Source organism: Callionymus lyra, chromosome 7, assembly GCF_982586985.1.
Source record: "Callionymus lyra chromosome 7, fCalLyr1.hap1.1, whole genome shotgun sequence".
Classification (NCBI taxonomy): Eukaryota; Metazoa; Chordata; class Actinopteri; order Syngnathiformes; family Callionymidae; genus Callionymus; species Callionymus lyra.
In genome coordinates this window covers 5,491,586-5,517,080 of record NC_141824.1, presented here as the reverse complement: position 1 = coordinate 5,517,080, position 25,495 = coordinate 5,491,586, and the positions used below count along the sequence as shown (strand labels likewise).

Genomic DNA, 25,495 nt, shown 5'->3' with positions numbered 1-25,495 from the left:
TTGTATAAATCATTCTTGAAAGTATTCACAATTGAGAGTCAAAGTACGAATGAGTTTCATTCATGATGTAAAATGAAAAAATAATAAATCATAGGGTAACAAACATTATTTGCCACTGCATGACCTCTTCTGCACATTCAAACGGCAAACGCACTCTTTAAAGTCAACTTTCTTCTTCTCTCCTCTTCTGCCTTAACTCACTTTTTCAAGCTCCAAATGCTTTTTCTCTGTTTCCCCTGCTGTCCAGGTACCACCACAGGTCTGTCCGCCACTCCTCCTGCATCTCTACCCGGCTCTCTGACCAACGTCAAGGTCCCGCAGAAGTCCCCGTGTCCACAAAGAGAGCGCAAGTCGTCGTCCTCGTCTGAAGATCGCAATAAAATGGTAAGAGACCGTCTTTGTGCTTTGATGAACGTTGCTGTGGTGATGATGAAGGTGATGGTGATGTGCCGTGAAACAGAAAACTCTCGGGAGGAGGGACTCCAGCGACGACTGGGAGATATCTGAGGGCCAGATCACTCTGGGTCAGAGGATAGGATCTGGTTCATTTGGAACGGTCTTCAAGGGAAAGTGGCACGGTAAGAGTCGGTCTAAATAGTTTAGTTTAACGCTGCTAGAGTCTACAGACTAGTGTTAATGAAGTTTCTTTTCTAAGGGATGGAGATTATTAAGGTTTTATACCAATGTCAATAACTTTAATGAAATTGTTACTAATAGGATACATTTGGACCGTTACATCCTTATCCCTAATATATATATTTTAAATAAAATCAGAAAGGAAATGGCAGCAAAACCGAACACTGTTTGGTAACTGCCATTTATATCATTATCGTGGCGAGTGTCTTTACTAATCCCTGGTCCTTTGTAAACATGTTACAGGGAAGATAAAAATGAGCTTAAATAGTTCGACCAGACTCAATAGAGAAGTGGTGTCAAACTCAATCACACAAATCTTCCAGCAGTTGAGGTTGTGGGTCTAACAACATGTAGATTTGCTAGGGTTCCCTAGAATCCTTAAAAGTATTTAAAGGTACTACAGTACATTCAAGAATCTAATGATAAGGCCTTTGTTTGCATTGAAATACAATTTGAACCAGGGACTATCAGAGCTGATTTACATTGAGGTTCTACTGCAACATGCTTTATGTTGAAACTTCATTAAGATAAATTGTCTCTGGGCATTATGGGAAAGTGTGAATTTATTGAGTTTTTTTCTAGACAAAATGTTTCATGATGGCTAAAAGTTGTGCCAGACGGGAGTCAAGAAAACGTTTACAATGAACTAAAAAAAAATATATATATATATATATATATATTTTAAACATCTTTTCATTGATTTTCAGATATTAAGACATACATTTTGAAACACACACACAAAATAAGTAAAATAAAAGGTATAATACAAAAACAAAGAAAGATCCCACCCTCCACCCCCGTAGAAAACCACCCCGCGGTCTCAGAAAACCAAAATCAACTCAAAAAGGAACAATGATGCATAATAGTATACATTGATACAAACAGACAAAAACAAAAAAAAACAAAAGAAAAAACAATACTCCATACATATGGTGGTAAAAATAAAAATATAAGCCAAACTGTTCAAGTATTATGTAAGGTTCAGCTCTTTAACATGCTGCATGAAAGGAGACCAGGTTTCATGAAACTTCTCCAGACAATTTGACCGACTGTATTTTATTTTCTCTAACTGCAACATAGAGAGAAGTTCTTGAACCCAACTCTTAAATGATGGTGGCTTGTCTGACTTCCACTGCAGAAGAACAAGTCTGCTGCCATCAATGAGGAAAATGCAATTGCGTTTGCATGTGCTGTATTTACAGAGAGGTCAGGTGGAGGTCGACAAATATACACATGTGTGGAGAAGGTGTTATTGCTTTTTTACACATGCGGGAAATACATTCAAATATTCTACTCCAGAAACCTTTGAGTGATGGACAATGCCAGAACATATGACCCAAAGTAGCTGGTCTGTGAGAACATCTTAAACAATGTGGACTGACGTCTGGGTAGATTTTAGCAAGTCTCTCATTTGAATAATGCAAACGATGTAACACTTTAAATTGTATGAGACGTTGCTTTATGCAGTAAGATGACGAATGGATACACTCTAAGCTACGCTGCCAGAAACTTGCAGATCATTTAATGTTTAAATCGTGTTCCCAGGCTTAGTTTTGTCCCATGACAGAGGTTTGACATTTTGCATGATCCTCTATATTTTGGAAATATTACCTTTTATGTGTGGATTTAAGGAAAGAATCTCATTGCATGTGTTGTTGGATTGCACAAGTGGAAATTTAAGATATTTATTGGCAAAACTCCTGACTTGGAGATATCTGAAGAAATTACTTTTATGAAGATTGTGTTTTTGTTGTAGATACTCAAATGTTAGAAAATGATTATTTTGAATCAAGTCTTTTAGAAATACCAGTCCACTACTGTGCCAGACCTGGAAACCAGTGTCCATCTCGGATGGGGGGAAAAGATGGTTATTCAATAAGGGAGAGAATGTACTTAAATCTTTTAAATTAAAATGTTTCCGAAATTGATTCCAAATCTTTATAGTATTTTTCACAACAGGGTTGGAGATCTGGTGCTGGCCTATTGGTAGTGTAGCACTTAGCAGAGAAATGGCATTATTATTATTTATTTCCAAATTAGCCCAAAGTGGACCTCGTTTTTCCCGCCATGCACCAACACAAAATGCAAATTTGCACACATTTGCTGCCCAGTAATAGAACATAAAGTTAGGAAGACCAAGTCCTCCCTCCAACCTTGGAATTTCCAGAAAACATTTTTTCATTCTTGGCACCGATCGGTTCCATATAAATGCAGAAATTAAACTGTCAAGTTCCTTAAAAACAGATTTGGGTAAATAATAAGGAATCATTTGAAAGAAATAGAGGAAACGGGGAAGAACAGTCATCTTTATAGTGTTCACCCTTCCTGCTAATGAGATTGGTAAGTGGCTCCACCTTAAAAGCTCATTTTTGGTTCAAACAGAGTTTTGAAGTGATTGTGGAAGAAATCTTGGTATACATGTGTCATCTTTAAACCCAAGTAGGTACATTTGTTTGTTAACTGAAAGGGGAAGATATTATAGTCGATTGATTTTACCAGATCATTGATTGGAAATACAGCACTTTTTCAAAAATGTAATTTGTAACCTGAAATGTGACCAAATATTTTTAATATTTCAATAACTCCAGGTATTGAAACAACTGGATTAGACAAATAGAGCAAAAGGTCATCAGCATATAGTGAACATTTATGAATTTCCTTGTTCCTCAACACTCCAAAGATTTCCTCCTCTTTCCTCAGAGCCAGAGGCTCAATAGCTAAATCAAAAAGAAAAGGTGAGACAACAACCCTGTCTTGTTCCTCTGTAAAGTTTAAAATACGTTGATGTTATTGAGTTAGTGTGTACTGCAGCCACTGGTGTGGAATAGATTATTTTGATCCAAGATATAAAGTTCCAACCAAAACCAAATTTTCCCAACACTGTAAATAAGTATTTCCACTCCACCCGATCAAATGCTTTTTCAGCGTCAAGTGAGATAACAACTTCTGGCATTTCAGTGGAATGGGAATTATATAAAATATTAAGTAAACTTCGCATGTTAAAGAAAGATTGCCTACCTGGCACAGAACAAGTCTGGTCAGGGTGGATTATTTTGGTCACTGTTTCCAGACGACGAGACAGAACTTTAGTGAACATTTTATAGTCGCAGCAGAGAAGGCTTATGGGCCGGTAAGGTAAGGTAAGGTAAGGTAAGGTAAGGTAAGGTAAGGTAAGGTAAGGTAAGGTAAGGTAAGGTAAGGTAAGGTAAGGTAAGGAAAGGTAAGGTAAGGTAAGGTAAGGTAAAATAAGGTAAGGTAAGGTAAGGTAAAGTAAGGTAAGGTAAGGTAAGGTAAGCTAAGGTAAAGTAAGGTAAGGTAAGGTAAGGTAAGGTAAAGTAAGGTAAGGTAAGGTAAGGTAAAGTAAGGTAAGGTAAGGTAAGATAAGGTAAGGTAAGATAAGGTAAGATAAGGTAAAGTAAGGTAAGGTAAAGTAAGGTAAAGTAAGGTAAGGTAAGGTAAGATAAGATAAGATAAGATAAGATAAGATAAGATAAGGTAAGGTAAAGTAAGGTAAGGTAAAATAAGGTAAGGTAAGATAAGGTAAGGTAAGATAAGGTAAGGTAAGGTAAGGTAAGGTAAGATAAGGTAAGATAAGGTAAGGTAAGGTAAAGTAAGGTAAGGTAAGGTAAGGTAAAGTAAGGTAAGGTAATGTAAGATAAGATAAGGTAAGGTAAAATAAGGTAAGGTAAGGTAAGATAAGGTAAGGTAAGGTAAGGTAAGGTAAGGTAAGGTAAGGTAAGGTAAGGAAGGAGCCACATTCTCGCGGGTCTTTTCCTTTTTTAGGTATAACTGTAATAGTTGCCTGATTCATTTTTGGTGGTAGTTTTAAAGTTATACGTGTTTCTTCAAATAATTGACTTAAAATAGGTGAAAGTTTATTTGAAAACATTTGATAAAATTCAGTGGGAATCCATCTGGACCAGGTGCTTTTCCGCTTTGCATTGAGTTTATAGCTAGAGTTATTTCCTCTGTTGTTATTCTGGAGTCTATAACAGATTGTTCTTGTTTATTCATTTGGGGAATTTGCATATTTTCTAAAAAGTCCTCAATCTCCAATGATGTTGCAGAAGTCTCAGAGGTATAAAGGTCACTATAAAATGTTCTGAACTGGTCATTAATAGTTTGTGGATGTACAGATGTCAAACCCTCGGCTGTATTAATTTCAGAAATGATACGATTTGCTGCCGATTGTTTGATTTGGTGACAGTAGTCGAGCCACTTTGTCACTGTGTTCATAGTAGGTTTGTTTTGTTTTCAGGAGGAGTTTCTCAATTTGGACAGTGGTTAAATGATTGTATTCGGCTTGTAATAATTGTCATTGAATAAGGATGGATTAGGCTGAGATGCACATTTTTTATCTAATTGTAATCATTTCTGCTGTATCTCATTGAGGCGTTTAGTTCTTTCTTTCTTGACATTTGCTGAAAATGAAATAATTTGTCCCCTTAGATAAGCTTTGAGTGCCTCCCAGATTGAAGTGTAGGACATCCCGGGAGTAATATTGATGTCAAGAAAGAAATCAATTTGATCCGAGAGAAAATGTTGAAAGTTTTTGCTTGACAATAAGAGCGGGTCAAGACGCCATGTGCGTTGAACTGGTGCACTGTCTGGAAATGCTATGTCCAGTTGGACTGGTGCATGATGGGAAATCACAATACTGTGGTATTGGCATTTTGTTACACACGGCAAAATTCTGTTGTCTATCCGAAAAAAGTCTATCCTCGAAAACGATTGGTGGACATGTGAAAAAAAAGAATATTGTTTGGTAGTGAGGTTTAATTTCCTCCAGGGGTCAGTAAGTGCATAAGATTGTTTAATGAGATTTACTGTATTTGCTGATTTTGATCAATTATTTTGAAGTTTAGTGGAGGATCTATCTAACGTTGGCTCAGGTACGAGATTAAAGTCACCTCCTAAAATGATGTTATATTTGTTAGGATCTGGAATAGTTGCTATTAGTCTAGAGAAGAAGTGAGGATCAGTTAGGGCCATAAACATTAACTAGTGCCACCTCAGTTCCAGACAATCTACCCACGACTATGATATATCTTCCCTTGTTATCAGATATGAAATTGTTTAGTTGAAAACAGACTCCTTTTCTAATAAGTATGGCAGCTCCTCTTGACCTATCCCCATAATCAGAGTGATGTTCTATCATCCCCTCTTTAACTTTGAGTGTTCTTCTGGACGTAAGTGTGTCTCTTGTAAGAACATTATCTCTCCACCTAATGACTTCAGGTGTGTAAGAGCTTTGTTACGCTTAATAGTAAGTAAGTAAGTAAGTAATATTTATTTATATAGCGCTTTTCGAGACCAGGGTCACAAAGCGCTTAAACAATCAAAACAATACTCAAAAAAGTACATACTTTAAAGATCAAGATAATACTGAGAACAACACAGGAGTTCGAGAAATTCAAGGAAAAGCCTGAACAAATAGAAACGTCTTAAGATGTTTCTTAAAGGAGTCAGTAGATCCATCAAGAGCAAAGAGAGAGAAGATCGTTCCAAAGCTTAGGAGCAACAGCCTGAAAAGATTTCTCTCCTCTGGTCCTGAGCCGTGTGCGTGGAACCATCAGTAGATTCTGATCCACAGACCTCAGAGCCCGAGCTGGGGTGTAAGGCTGGATCAGATCAGTGATGTAAGGAGGAGCCTGACCATGAATAGATCTGAAAGTAAGAACCAGAATTTTAAAGTTGATCCTGAAAAAAACTGGAAGCCAGTGAAGAGTTTTAAGGATCGGAGAAATGTGAGTTCTTCTACTAGAGCGGGTCAGAATTCTGGCTGCAGAGTTTTGAATCAACTGCAGACGAGACGATCCTTCTTGTTAAGACATGAAAACAAACTGTTGCAATAGTCCAGACGAGAAGAAACAAACGCATGGATTATAAGCTCATGGATTATAAACTCATCCTAAGTTTAGAGATTTTTCTCAGTTGAAGGAAACAGTTTCTGGTCAGTTTTCTACAGTGTTGAACAAGAGACATGTCTTTATCAAATACAACACCCAGGTTTCTCAGGCTCAGTTTGACAGACTGACCTAAGTCACCCAAGTACTGACTCAACCCTGGAATCTTATCATCAGGAGCAATCACCAGTGTTTCGGTTCACTCCTTTTACGTTCCAGCTTATAAAAGGTGTTGAACCTAAAGACAGTGGGTTGTGACTCATATTTTAACATGGGTGTAAATACACTTGTAACTGTATGGAGTAAACATAAACAAACAAAAACAACATCAACAAATAAACCTACCATAAAAGGTATCTGCACTAACACGCTCAGGAAGCTAAAGTTGGCCCCAACAGAACTTGACTTAATACAATTAAGGCTCCACTGATGTTTTTGTTGACATACTCGCGCCTCTGCAGCAGTAGAAGGATTTCTCCACATTCTTGTAGGTGATTCTGAAGCGGGCAGGATAAGCAAATCCGAACCCCGTCCACTCCACGAAACCGACTCTTGACGTCATTGAACGCCGCGCGTGCTTTGGCAACACTTGTCGGGTCAGGAAACACTGAGATGCTGACTCCGTCCACACTGATGCGTTGTTTGATCCGAGCGAGTCTCAGGATGTTTTCACAGTCTTGGAAGTAGTGAACGCGGGCTATGATGGTGTTTGACCGGCGTCCCTCTGTAGATCCAGGCGGGGAGAGACGGTTCTGTCCAGGAGCGTCCTTCAGATCAAAGGCTGCAGAAGGACACAGACTCGGTGTTGCATTCACGGGTCTCCGGGATTCCGACGATCCTTCCATTGTTCCTCCGCGACCTCGCCTCCAAGTCCTCGCATTTATTGTGAAGTTGGTCCACGACCCCCGTGAGCCGCTTCACCTCCTTCTTGAGTGAAACAACATCATCCGTGCACGTTGACAAACTTTCTTCCACATCCTTCACCGTAGCTTTCATGGCGGAGAGTTCAGAGGTCAGAGTTCAGAGTTGATCGTCGACCTGTATTCTTTGAGCTCCGCTCTCGCTGCACCAATATCCGCTGGAATCACCGCCATCTCACTTTCCAACACTGCGCCAACTTCTGTTTGAAGGATTTCAAGTAAATCCTTGCGCACCGAAGATAGTAGTTCCATCTTGAGCGATTCAGTGACCGACGCGTCGGGTGCGGAGACACTCCTTCTCAGGAAAGCTACTTCAATGGAGCTCGGGGCTAAAGTCGGCGTCGAAGGCGAAGGCCTCGTGGCTTGAGTCGCTGTTTGCCCACCTTTGCTTGATTTACCAGCCATTTCAAAGTTTCGGTTTTTAGGCATATGGTTTAGCAAAGGTAAAATTGGAATGTTTTCCAAAAAGTGCGCTGAAAAAATTACTTTTATATAGTCGTTCTGTGGAGCTCCAAAAAACATGTCTACTCCATTGCTATGCTCAACAGCGCCCCTAAATATTCAGGTTTTTAACAAAATACAAACACATATCTCTACTAGTCTCACAAATCAATGAATCTGACAAATAAAAGTTTCTGCTTCTGAATCCTTTAAGCAGAAATGATGCCAAACTTGATGGTTTGTTAGAGCAAATGAATCCTAAAGCTTTAGTTAAGGATGAACTACTCTAATGGAAGTCTTCAGTGGTTCATGAGGCTTAATCTCACCATTACTGCTAAACTCATAAAGGTTTAACATTTAGTTGTTATGAACCAACAACCACTCTGATCATATTCCTCTCAATACTGCACAAGGAAGTAAAGAAGGATCATCAATGACAGAGAACATATGAAGTGAATCATTATTCTCTGTCTGCTTCACACTCAGGAAGGAATATCACAACTCTTCATCATGGTTAGTGACACCAAACACTTTACAAACACATTTCTTAAGTTAAGAACTATAGAAATGATCCCTGAAAGTATAGTCTTAACTTATCTCTGCACCAACATCACACTCCATCCTCACACCAAACTATTATAATGATGGTTGGTTTTGTATTTATTTTTTTTCTTCTGCATTCATTAATTTGAACAAACATGATACTGTGTGATTCACATTAAATACACAACATGAAATGTATTTACAAATCAAACACATGCACCACAATACTTTCAAACTAGGTTTCTACATTATTTAAAAAACACAAAAAGTAAAGTCAATATTATAATAAACAAAAGTCAATTAATAAAATACTTTGTAAGTATTGAAAGTGCTTTGTACTTCTTAGCTTGATGAAGCAGTGTCATTATAAGTGTCCACTAGATGGCGGTCTCTGCACTATTTTCCATTGTTTCGAACAACTTTTCTAATGAAACATAATTTTTAAACTGATGGCGCCACCTACTGACCTCTAAACAACATGACACTGTTTCATTTGGCTCATCAACACATCACTATTAAATACACAACATGAAATGTATGTTTATATCAAACACATGAACCATAAAGCTTTCACACACATGGGGTAAAGTCAATATTATAAGAAACAAATGTCATTTATTGAATCATTTTGAGTAAAAAAATCTTTATTTCTGTGAACTACACTACAAAGAACAAGCACTTTTCTGGACTGATTTGACATCTGTGATCTATGAGGTTTAGATCTGGAGACTGACTAAGAGACTCCAGGTCCTTACAATGATTTTTATGAAGCCATTCCTTCAACACAAAGGTCACCTTTGGATCGTCACTGTAATAGTTTGGTGTGAGGATGGAGTGTGATGTTGGTGCAGAGTTAAGTTAAGACTATACTTTCAGGGATAATTTCTATAGTTCTTAACTTAAGAAATGTGTTTGTAAAGTGTTTGGTGTCACTAACCATGATGAAGAGTTGTGATATTCCTTCCTGAGTGTGAAGCAGACAGAGAATAATGATTCACTTCATATGTTCTCTGTCATTGATGATCCTTCTTTACTTCCTTGTGCAGTATTGAGAGGAATATGATCAGAGTGGTTGTTGGTTCTGTCAAAGTTTAATATAAACATCCTATGGTAGTGATGGCGAGATGAAGCCTCATGAAGCACCGAAGCCTCCCAGCCGAGTAGTTCATCTTTGGAGCAAAGCCTCGTGAGGCTTCATTTGCACGACCATGCCATCATGTGGACAATTGGTAGCATTGCATATTTGTGCGCAAATGATTCTGATATTAAAAAATGTGCTTGACAACCTTGTTTTTTTTTAATAATTATTCCTTTTTATTTAAAAAAGCAATTTTCCCACAGTACTGGGCTTTAGCCGGTTTCTTTTTTTACTGATTATTTCCCCGGCTTTGGAAAAAATCCTTTCGCAGGGGACGGATGAAGCCGGGGTACACAGTATTTTCATGGCCAGCTGAAAGAGAGATGGGTGTATATTTTTACATTTCGCCCAGTACTGTAGGGGGTCCTCGTTTCTAGGAATATTGTGTTCGTTGAGGTAGGTCTTCACCGCCACCGTAGCATCAACCGTTTCATTCCTCGGCCTGGTCTGCTGTACTGTGGCATCTAAACGATGCCAGAGTTTGCTTCCTAAAACAGAAAAGCTGCATGTAAGTGACCACATAAAATAAATAACAAACAGTAGTATAGTAAATAAATGAATTTGAAAGAAGCCATCTAGCTTGCCTGACGTTGGTTCAATTGTCTCGTTGGTCTCCAAGCTCTCATGCAGGGCTCTATAATGCCTCAGCATTGATGAAGTGTTGTTGTTGTTATATTATTATATTTTATATATACACATATAAAGTATATATATGTATATATAAAAGATAATAATTGGTGTATATATATATATATATATATATATATATATATATATATATATATATATATATATATACACCAATTATTATCTTATATAAATACACATATAAAGTATATATATGTATATATAAAAGATAATAATTGGTGTATATATATACAGGTATTTGACAATATTGTAACAGAAATGAATGGGACACTTATTTGTGGAGGAGACTTCAATGTGGTATTAAACAGTACATTAGATCCATCCAACAATAGAAGAAATATGAACCATGTTACAAAAACAATGAAAAACATGTTAAGAGACTACGGTATGATGGATCTATGGAGAAGGTTACATCCAAAAAACAGGGATTACACACACTACTCTGCACCTAACGGAAGCTATGCAAGGATCGACTATTTCTTTCTAAATCAAGAAGATTTTTACAAAGTAGAACAGTGTGTAATAGCAGAAGCGGATATATCTGACCACAGCCCAGTAATATTCAAAATTAAACTAAAATCACGAGTTAAAAAAACAATGTGGAGGTTGAATATTGGTATTCTGAACAAGAAAAAAATAGTTGAAGAAATCAAAAATGATATTTTCACATATCAAAAAGAAAAGGAAAATGGTGAGGTTAACCCTGCAATAGTGTGGGATGCTCTTAAAGCAGTTATGCGGGGAAATATTATAGCAAAGTGCTCTTTACTGAAAAAAACAAGAGAAGCAGCATATAAGGACGAGAAAGAAAAACGACTAAGGTTAGAACGACAACACAAAAACAGCCAGGACCCCACTCTACTTCCAAAGATACAAGAAACCAGGGAGAACATAAAAAGACAATTAAATTCAGAAGTAGAAAAAAGAACTAGGTATTTAAAAGAGTCATATTACGAGATGGGGTCAAGAGGAACGAGACTTTTGGCAAGAAGACTTAAAAAACAGCAGATCGACCGCTCCGTTCATAAAATTAGAGATGCTTTAACAAATGAAGCCACTTTTGATTTAGAGGAAATAGAAACTAAATTTAGAAATTATTATGAGAATTTGTATAAACAACCACCTTCTGCCGACATAAGTCAAATCAAAACTTTTCTTAACTCACTAGATCTACCATGCATCGGCACAAAGCAAAATGACCTCCTAACAACACCGATAACAAAAGTGGAAATAGAGCGAGCAATTGGAAGGTTCAAATCAAATAAATCACCAGGTAGTGACGGTTTACCGTCTGAATGGTATAAAACATTCAATGAACAGCTGACCCCGATGCTACACACATCATTTAACTACACTCTTGAACAGGGTGTGATTCCTCCGTCTTGGAGCGAAGCTATCATCTCAGTTATCCCAAAAAAGAAAACCAGTGAGAAGTGTGAAGACGACAGGCCGATCTCATTATTAAACATAGATTATAAACTTTACACTTCCATCATAGCAAAAAGATACAGCACATTCATGACAGAGATAATTGATGAGGATCAGAGCGGATTTATCAAGGGCCGTCAAACGCATGACAATATTAGGAGGACTATGCATGTAATAGATCATGTGGAACGTAACAACATCTCAGCTGTCCTCATAAGCTTTGATGCAGAAAAAGCGTTTGATTGCGTTAATTGGTCATTCCTGTATCTTGTACTAGAGAAATTTGGACTAAATAGTAAAGCAATACGATGCATTAGATCGCTCAATCAAAAGCCGACCGCAAGAATAAGAATAAATGCTAGTCTATCAGACCCTATTACCTTAGAAAGATCTACAAGACAAGGTTGTTGCCTCTCACCAACTCTTTTTGCTATTTGTATCGAACCATTGGCCCAAGCAATCCGACAAAACAAGGAACTTAAAGGTATAGAAATGAATCACGAAAAAGGACTTTTTGCAGATGACATAATATGTTATTTACAAGAACCAGAACCTAGTATTCCAAAAGTAATACAACACATGGAAGCATTTGGCTCCTGTTCTGGCTACAAATTAAATTGAGAAAAAATGCAAATTATGGCAATGAATTTTACTCCATCTGAGAATCTCAAAATAATATTAAACACAAATTGGTTTGCCAAAAAAATAACATACCTAGGGGTCACCTTGACCAAGGAATACAAGAAACTGTCTGAAGAAAATTATAGCAAACTACATAAAGAAATTAAAACTGACCTAGAAAAGTGGGGTCCCCTTACACTGGATTTGAGTTCAAGAATAGATACAATCAAGATGAACATCCTACCTAGATTACTTTACCTGTTTCAAGCATTACCAGTTGAGGTACCAGAGATTCTATTCAGAGTGTGGGACAAATTGTTCTCTAGATTTATATGGAATGGACAAAACCCGAGAGTAACATTTGAAACCTTACAGATTAGTAAAGAGGGAGGTGGGATGGCTTTACCAAACATGAGAGGATACTATCTTGCGGCCCAGATAGGACCAATTATAAGTTGGTGTGACCAACACTTTGACGCAAAATGGAAAAATCTAGAAGAAAAATGTAGAGATCAGGAAATTCGAAGTCTAATTGGAGACAGAAAAACCATGAAGGAATATAGTAACCAATTAGATACAATAAGTCAATTCACACTTGAAATGTGGTTCAAGGTGGTCAGAAAACACAAATTGGAAAATGAAATTAAAATATTCAGTTGGATAGCATACAATAAAAATTTCACTCCAAATAATCTGGATTTACAGTTCAGGCAGTGGATCCAGGTTTAACTGCAATATGCACAGACACAAAACATGGCAAAATGATGAGCTTCCAAGAACTGAAACAAATATACTCTCTAAATAACAGAGACCACTTTAGATTCTTACAATTACGGGACTTCTATGACAAACAAATTAAACCAAACATGAATGAAAACAGAAATGGTATAATCCAAACTTTGATTGGAACCTATAACGGCAAGAAGTGTAAAATTGTCTCAACATTATACAAGCAAATGATGGAAACTAAGGGAAAGACAACAAATGATGTAAAGGAAAAGTGGGAAAAAGAGTTCCATATCAGTATAAGTCAAGAAGAATGGTCACATATTTGGAAGACGCAGCATTCTACGACATCTTCTCGTATCTGGAGGGAACACTGCTGGAAAAATGTAATAAGATATTTCATTACACCAAAAATTAAAAGCAGACAACTGTCATCGGACCAGTCGTGTTGGAGAGATTGTAACGAAGTCAATGTCGATGCTCATGTTTTCTGGTATTGCTCTAAAATCAGGAAATATTGGAAGGATGTGCATGAAGCAGTTGAAAACATCTTGGGCTATAATATTCCACCTGCATGTTCAATTTTGTACCTGGGCTTAAATTCAAACATTGTAAACAAGGAAGACAAATATTTATTTAAAATACTAGTGGCAGCCGCTAAAAAGGCCATTACCAAAAAATGGCACAATACGAAAACCAGTGGAAGAATGGACTCACATTGTCAAAGGAGTTTTTGAAATGGAACTTTTAACCCACAGGATAAGGACACAAGAAGACAAATTTATAGAAAAATGGAAAAAGTGGACTCTGTTTACACAACAACGACACCTGTGAAATACTTGGACTGTATCAGTGTGTACTTTATATATTGAAAGATGCATGTAAGAAACATGAACAACCCCCATTTTTATTTTTTTATTTTTGTTTTGTGTTTTGTGTTTTTGTGTTGTTGGTTTTTTATTTTCTGTGATGTATGTGTGTTTGCCTTAATGTGGAAAATTCTAATAAAACTTAAGTTTGAAAAAAAAGAAAATAGTGCAGAGACCGTCATCTAGTGTTCTCTGAAAATAATGACACTGCTTCATAAAGCTTCATCAGACCATCACTACTTACCACTGCTGAAGTGTTTTCTTCATGGACCACTGAGACTCTGGCCTCAGATGACATTTGGACATTTTGTCCCTCAAGATGCTTCTGCTGCTCACGTCAGTGTCAGCTAATTGTACTGATGACATGTTTGGTTTGTCCATCAGACGGATTGCAACTGTCATGCTATGTTTGAACCCTCTTTCTTTAGAAGGTTCATACCTGCACTGTGAGGACCAGAGTGGTCTCCTTCTGGGCTTTCTACCCACCCCTTCACTCTGGTCCAGAGTGGATGAATCTTCATCTACTCTGTCCAGTGTGTCCACTTGTCTGCTAGTTGAGGACGGTGAAGAAAGTCAGAGGCACGAATATATTGCTGGTGTGTTTCAGTGCAGGTCACATGTAAAGAGGTGGTGAGTGCTTTGTTCTTTTTCAGAGTCAGAGCCAAGAGAGGTTATCCATAGAATCATCCTATAGAGAGTGTCACAATCATTTGTAGAACCAAGGTTACATAGGTAACCTGTTGTTTTTGTATAGATGTTGTTTATAAACTGTGAAATGAAAAAAAACAACGATTCAACCGTCATTATAATAGTTTGGTGTGAGGATGGAGTGTGATGTTGGTGCAGAGTTAAGTTAAGACTATACTTTCAGGGATCATTTCTATAGTTCTTAACTTAAGAAATGTGTTTGTAAAGTGTTTGGTGTCACTTACCATGATGAAGAGTTGTGATATTCCTTCCTGAGTGTGAAGCAGACAGAGAATAATGATTCACTTCATATGTTCTCTGTCATTGATGATCCTTCTTTACTTCCTTGTGCAGTATTGAGAGGAATATGATCAGAGTGGTTGTTGGTTCATAACAACATGGTTACATTTCAAACGTTTCTATGAGTTTAGCAGTAATGGTGAGATTAAGCCTCATGAACCACTGAAGACTTCCATTAGAGTAGTTCATCCTTAACTAAAGCTTTAGGATTCATTTGCTCTAACAAACCATCAAGTTTGGCATCATTTCTGCTTAAAGGATTCAGAAGCAGAAACTTTTATTTGTCAGATTCATTGATTTGTGAGACTAGTAGAGATATGTGTTTGTATTTTGTTAAAAACCTGAATATTTAAACACACGTACAACTATTACTGATATGGTTGTTGAGATATATTTTTGCTGATAACTTTGTTGTGAAATTAATCAGATAAATAAATGCATTGTTTATGAACAGAACTTTTTTCTCCAGGATGCCTGATTTTTTAGGAATTCAATAGATTTACAGTAAACTAGTAAATTCTTCAGACTAAACTCTCTGGTGTCAATTGTGTAAGAATATAAATACTGTCTAAACGAAAGAAGAAAACAAAGTGATGTTTAATTAAAACAGTTGTTCAAAACAAAGGAAAATATTGCAGAGAGCACCATCTAGTGGAAAATAATGACACTGCTTCATGAAGCTTCATCAGACCTTCACCACTCTTCTGGTCAAAGCAGTCTGTCACAGAGATGAGGGCTTGTTTTTGCTGGAGCCACTAAATGAACCTTAAACCTCTCACTCTCCTCAAGAGCAGGAGGAGGAAACACTGTAGTGGAAAAGATTAAAGTGACCACAATGAATGAGCAAGAGCATCTACCTCCAGTGGAGAGTTGTATGTATCTGCTCAAGGAGACAGTAGAGATGTAGATTAACATATACAAATGTTTTCATATATTGTATTGTACATAACAACCAGTCTGATCATATTCCTCTCAATACTGCACAAGGAAGTAAAGAAGGATCATCAATGACAGAGAACATATGAAGTCAATCATTATTCTCTGTCTGCTTCACACTCAGGAAGGAATATCACAACTCTTCATCATGGTTAGTGACACCAAACACTTTACAAACACATTTCTTAAGTTAAGAACTATAGAAATGATCCCTGAAAGTATAGTCTTAACTTAACTCTGCACCAACATCACACTCCATCCTCACACCAAACTATTATAGTGATGGTTGATTTTTTATTTTAGTTGAACAAACATGATACTGTGTGATTCACATTAAATACACAACTTGAAATGTATTTACAAATCAAACACATGCACCACAATACTTTCAAACTAGGTTTCTACATTATTTAAAAAACACACGTAGTAAAGTCAATATTAGAATAAACAAATGTCAATTAATAATATACTTTGTAAGTATTCTTCATGAAGCAGTGTCATTATTTTTCCACTAGATGGCGGTCTCTGCACTATTCTCCATTGTTTTGAACAGTTTTTCTAATGAAACATCACATCATTTTTAAACTGATGGCGCCACCTACTGACCTCTAAACAACATGACACTGTTTCATTTGGCTTCATCAACACATCACTATTAAACACACAACATGAAATGTATGTTTATATCAAACACATGAACCATAAAGCTTTCAAAGTAAGTTCCTACATTATTACAAAACATGGAGTAAAGTTAATATTATAAGAAACAAATGTCATTTAATGAATAATGTTGAGTAAAATATTATTTATTTCTGTGAACTACAGTACAAAGAACAGTTTGTGGTCAACATTAGAACAGAGAGCAGAGTCAGCATTTCTTCAGTTTGTTGTAGAGCCAACCAGTTGAGGAACCAGTGATTTGTTGGAGCTTCTGGTGCCACTAAAATCAACCTCAAACCCTCGAGCCTCACTGTTCTCAAGAGGAAAGAGGAAACACTGGTGGAAAACCATAGAAAAGCCTTGGTCGGCACAATGGATGATCAAAAACCTTCATCCCAAGAGTAGGCTTGTCTGACTGAAAGAGAAGACTGTGTTCTCGTCCTGGACAAAGTGCAGAATGAGACAATATTTACACTTTTAAAATGGAAAACCAACACTCTGATCATATTCCTCCCCTCAATACTGTGAACTTACATATTAATCCAAATGAAAGTTCAACACATGCACCAAAATGTTCACATTGAGTGTTTAAACCAACCATGTGGAAATGTTTAATGTTTCATCTTGACAAAGAAACAAAAGTGAGAAGAATTATTTTCAATAAACTATCATCAAGAACAATTTCTAGTCGAAGTGTGTCAGGAAACTTGTAGATTCATAACTTTGTTGGCAGCATTACAGACTCAACACAACACGCTCAAAAGATATTCAGTCAGGGAAGAATCATTGTGGCAGATAAGGACAATCACCATGAACGGATACTGATCACATTTATTTGTGTGTAAAAACAAAACCTGATTGAAAATGTTAATTAAAATGGATTTAAAGACATTTTGATGAAGTTAAATATTGTAGCTCATCACACAACTTTATTTCTGTATGAGATTTATCAACTAAAAAAACAATCAAATATTGTATCTTTTAAGTAAAAATTATATATTTGAATCCAATAATTGAACCTGAAAGTTATTTTTTTTATTTTCTCCACTGCTTATATCCCCACTTTCAACCTGCTGTTGCCTGAGACCTTTACTTTCTCTGACAGGTTTACTTTTGAGGGCCAGTTCATGCTAAGGTTTGTGGGTAAATAGTACCAAGAACAGGCAGTTTTACTTCCTGTGAGACCATACAATGTTGGAGAGATCGTAGAGCACCAAGAGCTCACTGACCAGGAGGGAACTGAAGATAGTTCAAGTGTTTTTTTAACTACAGAAAGTCTGTCCGTAAAATAATGATAAAAATGGTTCTTGAATTGATGAAAATGACTGAAAATCATTCAAATGTATTTACTGTTTGAGCTCAATGTCATGTTTGAACCACTAGAGGGAACTAGAAGCTTTTCTCGTCTCCACAAAAAACTCGTTTATTTTTTACTTTCATAGTAATATTTTAGAAAAACTTTTTTTCTGAATAAAAGAGAATAGAAAGGAAGGAAAGAAAGTTTATACGTATATATGTCAAAATAAAAAGCAATTCAATCCACTTTTATTTCTCTTCACTTTAATTTGACACTCCTGGTATTCCATAGTTCACATTCTGCGTGACTTTAAGGTTCAGAAGAACGACTCTAAGAAATAAGAATAAAGTTTAAAGTGGAGTTTTTGTCACAGAAAATAGTCGTCATAACATGTTTGGTTTACTTTGACTTTCCATCTGGACGTGACGTCACACTGAATCCTCATTGGCTCAGATATTTCTTCCTGCGTCTGTTGTTTACTTTCACTTGTACTTCGTTCGTCGACCTGAAGACTTGTTGGATCCTAGTCTCCAGAAAAGAGCTGAAGATGAAGAAGGTGTTGTTTGTGCTTGTTGTGTGGATCCACAGCTCAACTGCGAGTGAGTCTCCTTCCTCCACTTTCATGTGTTCACACCTGCGTCACCTTTTATTTCTCCAAATACTCTTCACTACAACCTTCATGACCTTTTCACTCTCAGAGGAGTCAAAGTGTTTCACTGATTCACTTTTCATCTCAGAACCGTGAAGAAGTCGTACACAGAAAAGTAGATCCGAGCTCAATGTCAGGTGCTCACCTGGTGGCGCTGTTGAGTCACTTCTGTTGATTGACGGAGGAACTTGTTTGACGCTGAACAGAAAGTGACTCCAGAGTTTTGCTTCATGAGCTGATCACTTGTTTTTAAACGATGCTGCCATCAGGAGATTCATTGACTCACAAGAAGAGCTTTTACAATTTTCATTGATTTGACTTTAGTAAACAAGTCTATCATGAACTAAAATGAGGAAATAAAAACAAAGAAAGTGTCGCATTTCTTAAGTGCGCATGTTCAGACAACCTTGTAGCTCAGCTCACTTCAACATATTATCACATCTCACAGTTTATTGGAGCAACTCAGTGAAGCAGCTGCTCTGAACTTGTGTTTGGACTTAAAATATCTAAATGAAACATTTACAATCATGTTGAACAGTAATCTTCAGAAACATGTTATTTATAAACTGATATAAACTCATGTTATTTAAGTTCATCATTAACCTTAATGTCCTTCAATGATCTTTATTCTATCAATCATTCTTAGATTTGTTCCATGAACTTGGTTTTAATATTTTATTATCTATGCGTTTTTTAAAAACAATTTCAATTTAGTTGTTTGATCTTTTTCAACATTGTTGCTCCTGTTTCTTCTTAATTCATCCATTTATTCTTTTAATTCTCTTTATTCCTTATTTGTTTTATTATAAATATTTATTACATTTCAGATTGTTATTAATATTAATCGTTTTTTCTTCTTTCTTCTTCTTCTTCTTCTATAGTTGTGTCCCAGTTAGCCAGGGTTCTTGGAGAGTGAAGTGTGAAGGATGTTCTGCTGGTGTCCGTGTGTGGACGTGAACTTTGTGTCACTGCTGACTGTCCCTCTGTTCTTCACCTCTTTGTCTTTGTAGAAGATGTGATTGTTCTGCTGCATCACAACGTTGTGTCATCAGAACCAGAGAAGATCTAAACTTTGTTTTTGTGTCTCACAGTGATTCACACAATGCAGATGTTCATCACTGCGTCTGCTGGAGTTAAAAACTTCCCAGAGTTGGTTTCTGTCACTTATGTGGACGGAGTTGAAGTGGAACACTACGACAGCAACACCAGGAGACTTGTACCCAAACAAGACTGGATGATCCAGGTCACAGCAGATGATCCTCAGTACTGGGAGAGAGAGACAAATAAGTTAAATAATGCACAGCAGGTCCAGAAGATCAACATTGAAATAGTAAAACAGAGATTCAACCAAACTGGAGGTTTGTTGTCTTTAAAATCAATGTTTGACCTTAAACTGAATCATGTTCAACCTTTTTACATCCTGAACCATCAATCTTGTATACAGAGTAGATCAGAGGAGGAAACTGGAGTAGATCATACAAGTTTAGAGAAGAAGAGTAGATCACAGTGGAGTATTAAACAGTGGAGTATTAAACAGTGGAGTAGATCACAGTGGAGTATTAAACAGTGGAGTATTAAACAGTGGAGTATTAAACAGTGGAGTAGACCACAGTGGAGTATTAAACAGTGGAGTAGACCACAGTGGAGTATTAAACAGTGGAGTAGATCACAGTGGAGTATTAAACAGTGGAGTAGATCACAGTGGAGTATTAAACAGTGGAGTAGACCACAGTGGAGTATTAAACAGTGGAGTAGACCACAGTGGAGTATTAAACAGTGGAGTAGATCACAGTGGAGTATGAAATAGTGGAGTAGATCACAGTGGAGTATTAAACAGTGAAGTAGATCACAGTGGAGTAGACCACAGTGGAGTAGACCACAGTGGAGTATTAAACAGTGGAGTAGACCACAGTGGAGTATTAAACAGTGGAGTAGACCACAGTGGAGTAGATCACAGTGGAGTATGAAACAGTGGAGTAGATCACAGTGGAGTATTAAACAGTGGAGTAGACCACAGTGGAGTATTAAACAGTGGAGTAGACCACAGTGGAGTATTAAACAGTGGAGTAAACCACAGTGGAGTATTAAACAGTGGAGTAGATCACAGTGGAGTATTAAACAGTGGAGTAAACCACAGTGGAGTATTAAAGAGTGGAGTAGACCACAGTGGAGTATTAAACAGTGGAGTAGATCACAGTGGAGTATTAAACAGTGGAGTAGACCACAGTGGAGTATGAAACAGTGGAGTAGACCACAGTGGAGTATTAAACAGTGGAGTAGACCACAGTGGAGTATTAAACAGTGGAGTAGACCACAGTGGAGTATTAAACAGTGGAGTAGATCACAGTGGAGTATTAAACAGTGGAGTAGACCACAGTGGAGTATGAAACAGTGGAGTAGACTACAGTGGAGTATTAAACAGTGGAGTAGACCACAGTGGAGTATTAAACAGTGGAGTAGATCACAGTGGAGTATTAAACAGTGGAGTATTAAACAGTGGAGTATCAAACAGTGGAGTAGATCACAGTGGAGTATCAAACAGTGGAGTAGATCACAGTGGAGTATCAAACAGTGGAGTATTAAACAGTGGAGTATTAAACAGTGGAGTATCAAACAGTGGAGTAGATCACAGTGGAGTATCAAACAGTGGAGTAGATCACAGTGGAGTATTAAACAGTGGAGTATTAAACAGTGGAGTAGATCACAGTGGAGTATCAAACAGTGGAGTAGATCACAGTGGAGTATTAAACAGTGGAGTATCAAACAGTGGAGTAGATCACAGTGGAGTATCAAACAGTGGAGTAGATCACAGTGGAGTATCAAACAGTGGAGTATTAAACAGTGGAGTAGATCACAGTGGAGTATCAAACAGTGGAGTAGATCACAGTGGAGTATGAAACAGTGGAGTAGACCACAGTGGAGTATGAAACAGTGGAGTAGACCACAGTGGAGTATTAAACAGTGGAGTAGACCACAGTGGAGTATTAAACAGTGGAGTATTAAACAGTGGAGTATTAAACAGTGGAGTAGATCACAGTGGAGTATTAAACAGTGGAGTAGATCACAGTGGAGTATTAAACAGTGGAGTATTAAACAGTGGAGTATCAAACAGTGGAGTATGAAACAGTGGAGTAGACCACAGTGGAGTATTAAACAGTGGAGTATTAAACAGTGGAGTAGATCACAGTGGAGTATTAAACAGTGAAGTAGATCACATTGGAGTAGACCACAGTGGAGTAGATCACAGTGGAGTAGACCACAGTGGAGTATCAAACAGTGGAGTAGACCACAGTGGAGTATTAAACAGTGGAGTAGACCACAGTGGAGTATTAAACAGTGGAGTAGACCACAGTGGAGTAGACCACAGTGGAGTATTAAACAGTGGAGTAGACCATAGTGGAGTATTAAACAGTGGAGTAGACCACAGTGGAGTAGACCACAGTGGAGTATTAAACAGTGGAGTAGACCACAGTGGCGTATTAAACAGTGGAGTAGATCACAGTGGAGTATTAAACAGTGTAGTAGATCACAGTGGAGTATTAAACAGTGAAGTAGATCACAGTGGAGTATTAAACAGTGAAGTAGATCACAGTGGAGTAGACCACAGTGGCGTATTAAATAGTGGAGTAGATCACAGTGGAGTATTAAACAGTGTAGTAAATCACAGTGGAGTATTAAACAGTGGAGTAGATCACAGTGGAGTATTAAACAGTGGAGTAGATCACAGTGGAGTATTAAACAGTGGAGTAGATCACAGTGGAGTATTAAACAGTGGAGTAGACCACAGTGGCGTATTAAACAGTGGAGTATTAAACAGTGGAGTAGACCACAGTGGAGTATGAAACAGTGGAGTAGACCACAGTGGAGTATTAAACAGTGGAGTAGACCACACTGGAGTATTAAACAGAGTAGTAGACCACAGTGGAGTATGAAACAGTGGAGTAGACCACAGTGGAGTATTAAACAGAGGAGTAGATCACAGTGGAGTATTAAACAGAGTAGTAGACCACAGTGGAGTATGAAACAGTGGAGTAGACCACAGTGGAGTATGAAACAGTGGAGTAGACCATAGTGGAGTATGAAACAGTGGAGTAGACCACAGTGGAGTATTAAACAGAGGAGTAGACCACAGTGGCGTATTAAACAGTGGAGTAGACCATAGTGGAGTATTAAACAGTGGAGTAGACCACAGTGGAGTATTAAACAGTGGAGTAGACCACACTGGAGTATTAAACAGAGTAGTAGACCACAGTGGAGTATGAAACAGTGGAGTAGACCACAGTGGAGTATTAAACAGAGGAGTAGATCACAGTGGAGTATTAAACAGTGGAGTAGATCACAGTGGAGTATTAAACAGTGGAGTAGATCACAGTGGAGTAGATCAGGTCTCACTCTGGTTTCTCTCTCAGGTGTTCACATCGTTCAATTGATGAGCAGTTGTGAGTGGGACGATGAATCTGGAGAGGTCAAAGGTTATGAACAGTACGGCTATGATGGAGAAGACTTCATCGTGTTTGACCTTCAGACTCTGACCTGGGTCGCTCCGAGTCCTCAGGCCGTCATCAGCAAACACAAGTGGGACCAGAATGAAGGCATGAATAAATATAATCAGTTCTATTACACCCAGGAATGTCCAAATGATCTGAAGAAGTTTGTGAAGTTTGGGAGCAAAACCTTGATGAGAACAGGTAGTTCCATGACCTTCTTCTCCTTCTTCTCTCCTTCCTCCTTCTCTCCCTCCTGTCTCTCCTCATGTCCTCTCTCTCTCTCTCTCCTCTTATCTTCTTTTCCTCACCTCCACCCCTGTCCTCCCTCCTCCTCCTCTCCTTCATTCTCTGTCCATCCTTTGACTTTCTCTCTGAAGTGTGGTGTCTCTCCCTTCAGAGCGTCCACGAGTGTCTCTCCTCCAGAAGACAGCCAGCTCTCCGGTCACCTGCCACGCTACAGGCTTCTACCCCGACAGAGCCATGTTGTTCTGGACCAAAGACGGAGAGGAGCTGCACGAGGACGTGGAACACGGAGAGATCCTCCCCAACCCTGACGGAACCTTCCAGAACATGGTGGACCTGAAACTCCCGTCTGACGACTGGTCCAGGTACGAGTGTGTGTTTCAACTGGACGGCATTCCGGAAGACGTGGTCACCAAACTGGATCCGTCAAACATCCTGACCAACGGTAAGAGTCTTCAGAACCTTCTTGGTGTCTCCAGAGGTTTCTTTCATCCAGATGAGAGTCCAGGTGTGGTCAGCATGGATCTGCTGAATGAGGCCCCACCACGTCTCTAACACTGGTCACCTGATCATGTCTCCACTTACTTTGCTCTCCATCCACAGCCAGGACTTTCCTGACCTTGTACATCATCATGGCCGCCGTCGCTGCCTCCGCTCTGGTGCTCACAGTGGTTGGATACTTCATCTACAAGAAGAAGAAGAAAGGTGAGAGTTTGTGATTTGATCCAGATCATCTCCAGATACTGGAGAGAAAGAATAGAAGGTCAAAGAAGGTCAGCAGAGATGAGAAGAGGTCAGAGGAACTCTTCTATGTTCATCTTCTTCAGGTGTAATTTGTCCTCTTTCTTTCCATTTCAGGCGACTCTGACTCGTCTTGTAAGTACATGATCTTGTCTCAGCTCAGATGTTGACCATGTGACAGAGTGCTAGCATGCTAGCATCAGTGTTGACACTAGTTTCATCTGCTGGTGAGAAGCACACAAGCTAACAGGGTTTGTGATCTTACAGCGGCCCCCAGCTCGGAGCTGGACCATCTGAAGGATCCGCCCGTGGACAGAGACTAAAGTCAGTGGATGATAATTGTCACTTTTCTTCAAGACTCACTTCACGCATGATTTTACAAGTTGATACATTTTTCTGTCTCCGTGTTTCAGGAGGAATCGACCAAGAAACGTCTTTTTCTTCTGAGACTCTGCAGACGTCAGAGCTGCTGATCTTTGTTCCTTCACTGGAAATGTGTTTGAAACTCACATCAGGATGTCATGTGATCTGAGCCGTTATGAAAACTACACACACACACAGATAAATGCACACACACGATTCTGTACCACACAAATACACTCACACACACAAACACTCACACACATGCTTCACTTTAACACAAATAAATGCACACACACAAACACTCACAAACATGCTTCTCTAAAACACAATAATGCACTCACTCACAATCACACACAAACACACAAATGCTTCACCATCACACAAGGATGCACACACATGCATCTCTGACACACAAAAATGCACTCACTCACAATCACACACAAACACACACATGCTTCACCATCACACAAGGATGCACACACATGCATCTCTGACACACAAAAATGCACTCACAAACAACTGCAAACACACACACGCATGCTTTACCAAAGCAAAAAATGCACACACGCAAAAAAGCAATGACACACAATGACAAACACACACACATGTGCTTTACTACTACACAGAAATGCACACACATAAATACTTAAACACATTCTTCTCTGGCACGACAAAAGCAGTAACACACAATAACTAACGCACACACACAGATGTCTCTGTAGACAAAATGATACACACACGGAAAATATATACAGACAAACAGAGTCTAAAAACAGGTACTGACACACAAAATCAGGCACACATGCCCAAACACACTCACGGAAACAGTTGAACAAACCTGAAAATAGGCGCACACACAAATAAAAGATTGTTATTTATGTAAATATGATTGTGTATATATTATATAGCGCAGATTTATCTTTTATTCTATTTCTCGTTTTTATTTCTGGGTGTTTTTATTTCTCTTGCTGCTGTTAAACCGAATTTCCCCTCGCGGGACTAATAAAGGTTTTCTGATTCTGATTCTGATTCTGATCAAATAACAAACAGAAGTACAAACATGCAAAAACCAAAACGGAAAAAAATCAGACACACAGTGACAAATTTAGAAATGTGTAGACACACACACACACACACACACACACACACACACACACACACACACAAGTACACGCACAGACAGTTTTGTGTTCATGTAATAGTTTGTGTGTTTTCTTCCTGGTGTGTAGACACTAGTTAATGAAGCGTCAGTTGTG

The 25,495-nt window shown here is 38.2% G+C and overlaps 1 protein-coding gene, 4 non-coding genes and 1 pseudogene across 5 annotated transcripts; 4 read left to right on the top strand and 2 right to left on the bottom strand.

Annotated features, from left to right (window-relative positions):
- The window catches only part of LOC148074730 (serine/threonine-protein kinase B-raf-like), a 142,602-nt pseudogene that overhangs the window by 3,179 nt on the left and 113,928 nt on the right, over positions 1–25,495 (top strand).
- On the bottom strand, positions 8,281–8,493 carry LOC148074754 (small nucleolar RNA U3). Its single transcript, XR_015712041.1, has one exon. It is a non-coding gene; the product is annotated as a small nucleolar RNA U3 (small nucleolar RNA).
- Positions 9,307–9,519, top strand: LOC148074753 (small nucleolar RNA U3). Its single transcript, XR_015711992.1, has one exon. It is a non-coding gene; the product is annotated as a small nucleolar RNA U3 (small nucleolar RNA).
- Positions 14,732–14,944, top strand: LOC148074752 (small nucleolar RNA U3). Its single transcript, XR_015711983.1, has one exon. It is a non-coding gene; the product is annotated as a small nucleolar RNA U3 (small nucleolar RNA).
- LOC148074751 (small nucleolar RNA U3) lies at positions 15,815–16,027 on the bottom strand. The gene has a single exon (XR_015711997.1). It is a non-coding gene; the product is annotated as a small nucleolar RNA U3 (small nucleolar RNA).
- LOC148074750 (class I histocompatibility antigen, F10 alpha chain-like) lies at positions 19,503–25,262 on the top strand. Its single transcript, XM_087794823.1, has 7 exons — positions 19,503–19,763; positions 22,815–23,093; positions 23,290–23,580; positions 23,739–23,840; positions 23,994–24,011; positions 24,144–24,200; positions 24,290–25,262. The coding sequence occupies exons 1-6, from the start codon at positions 19,508–19,510 to the stop codon at positions 24,197–24,199; spliced, it is 1,002 nt and encodes a 333-aa protein (XP_087650949.1). The 5' UTR covers positions 19,503–19,507; the 3' UTR covers position 24,200; positions 24,290–25,262.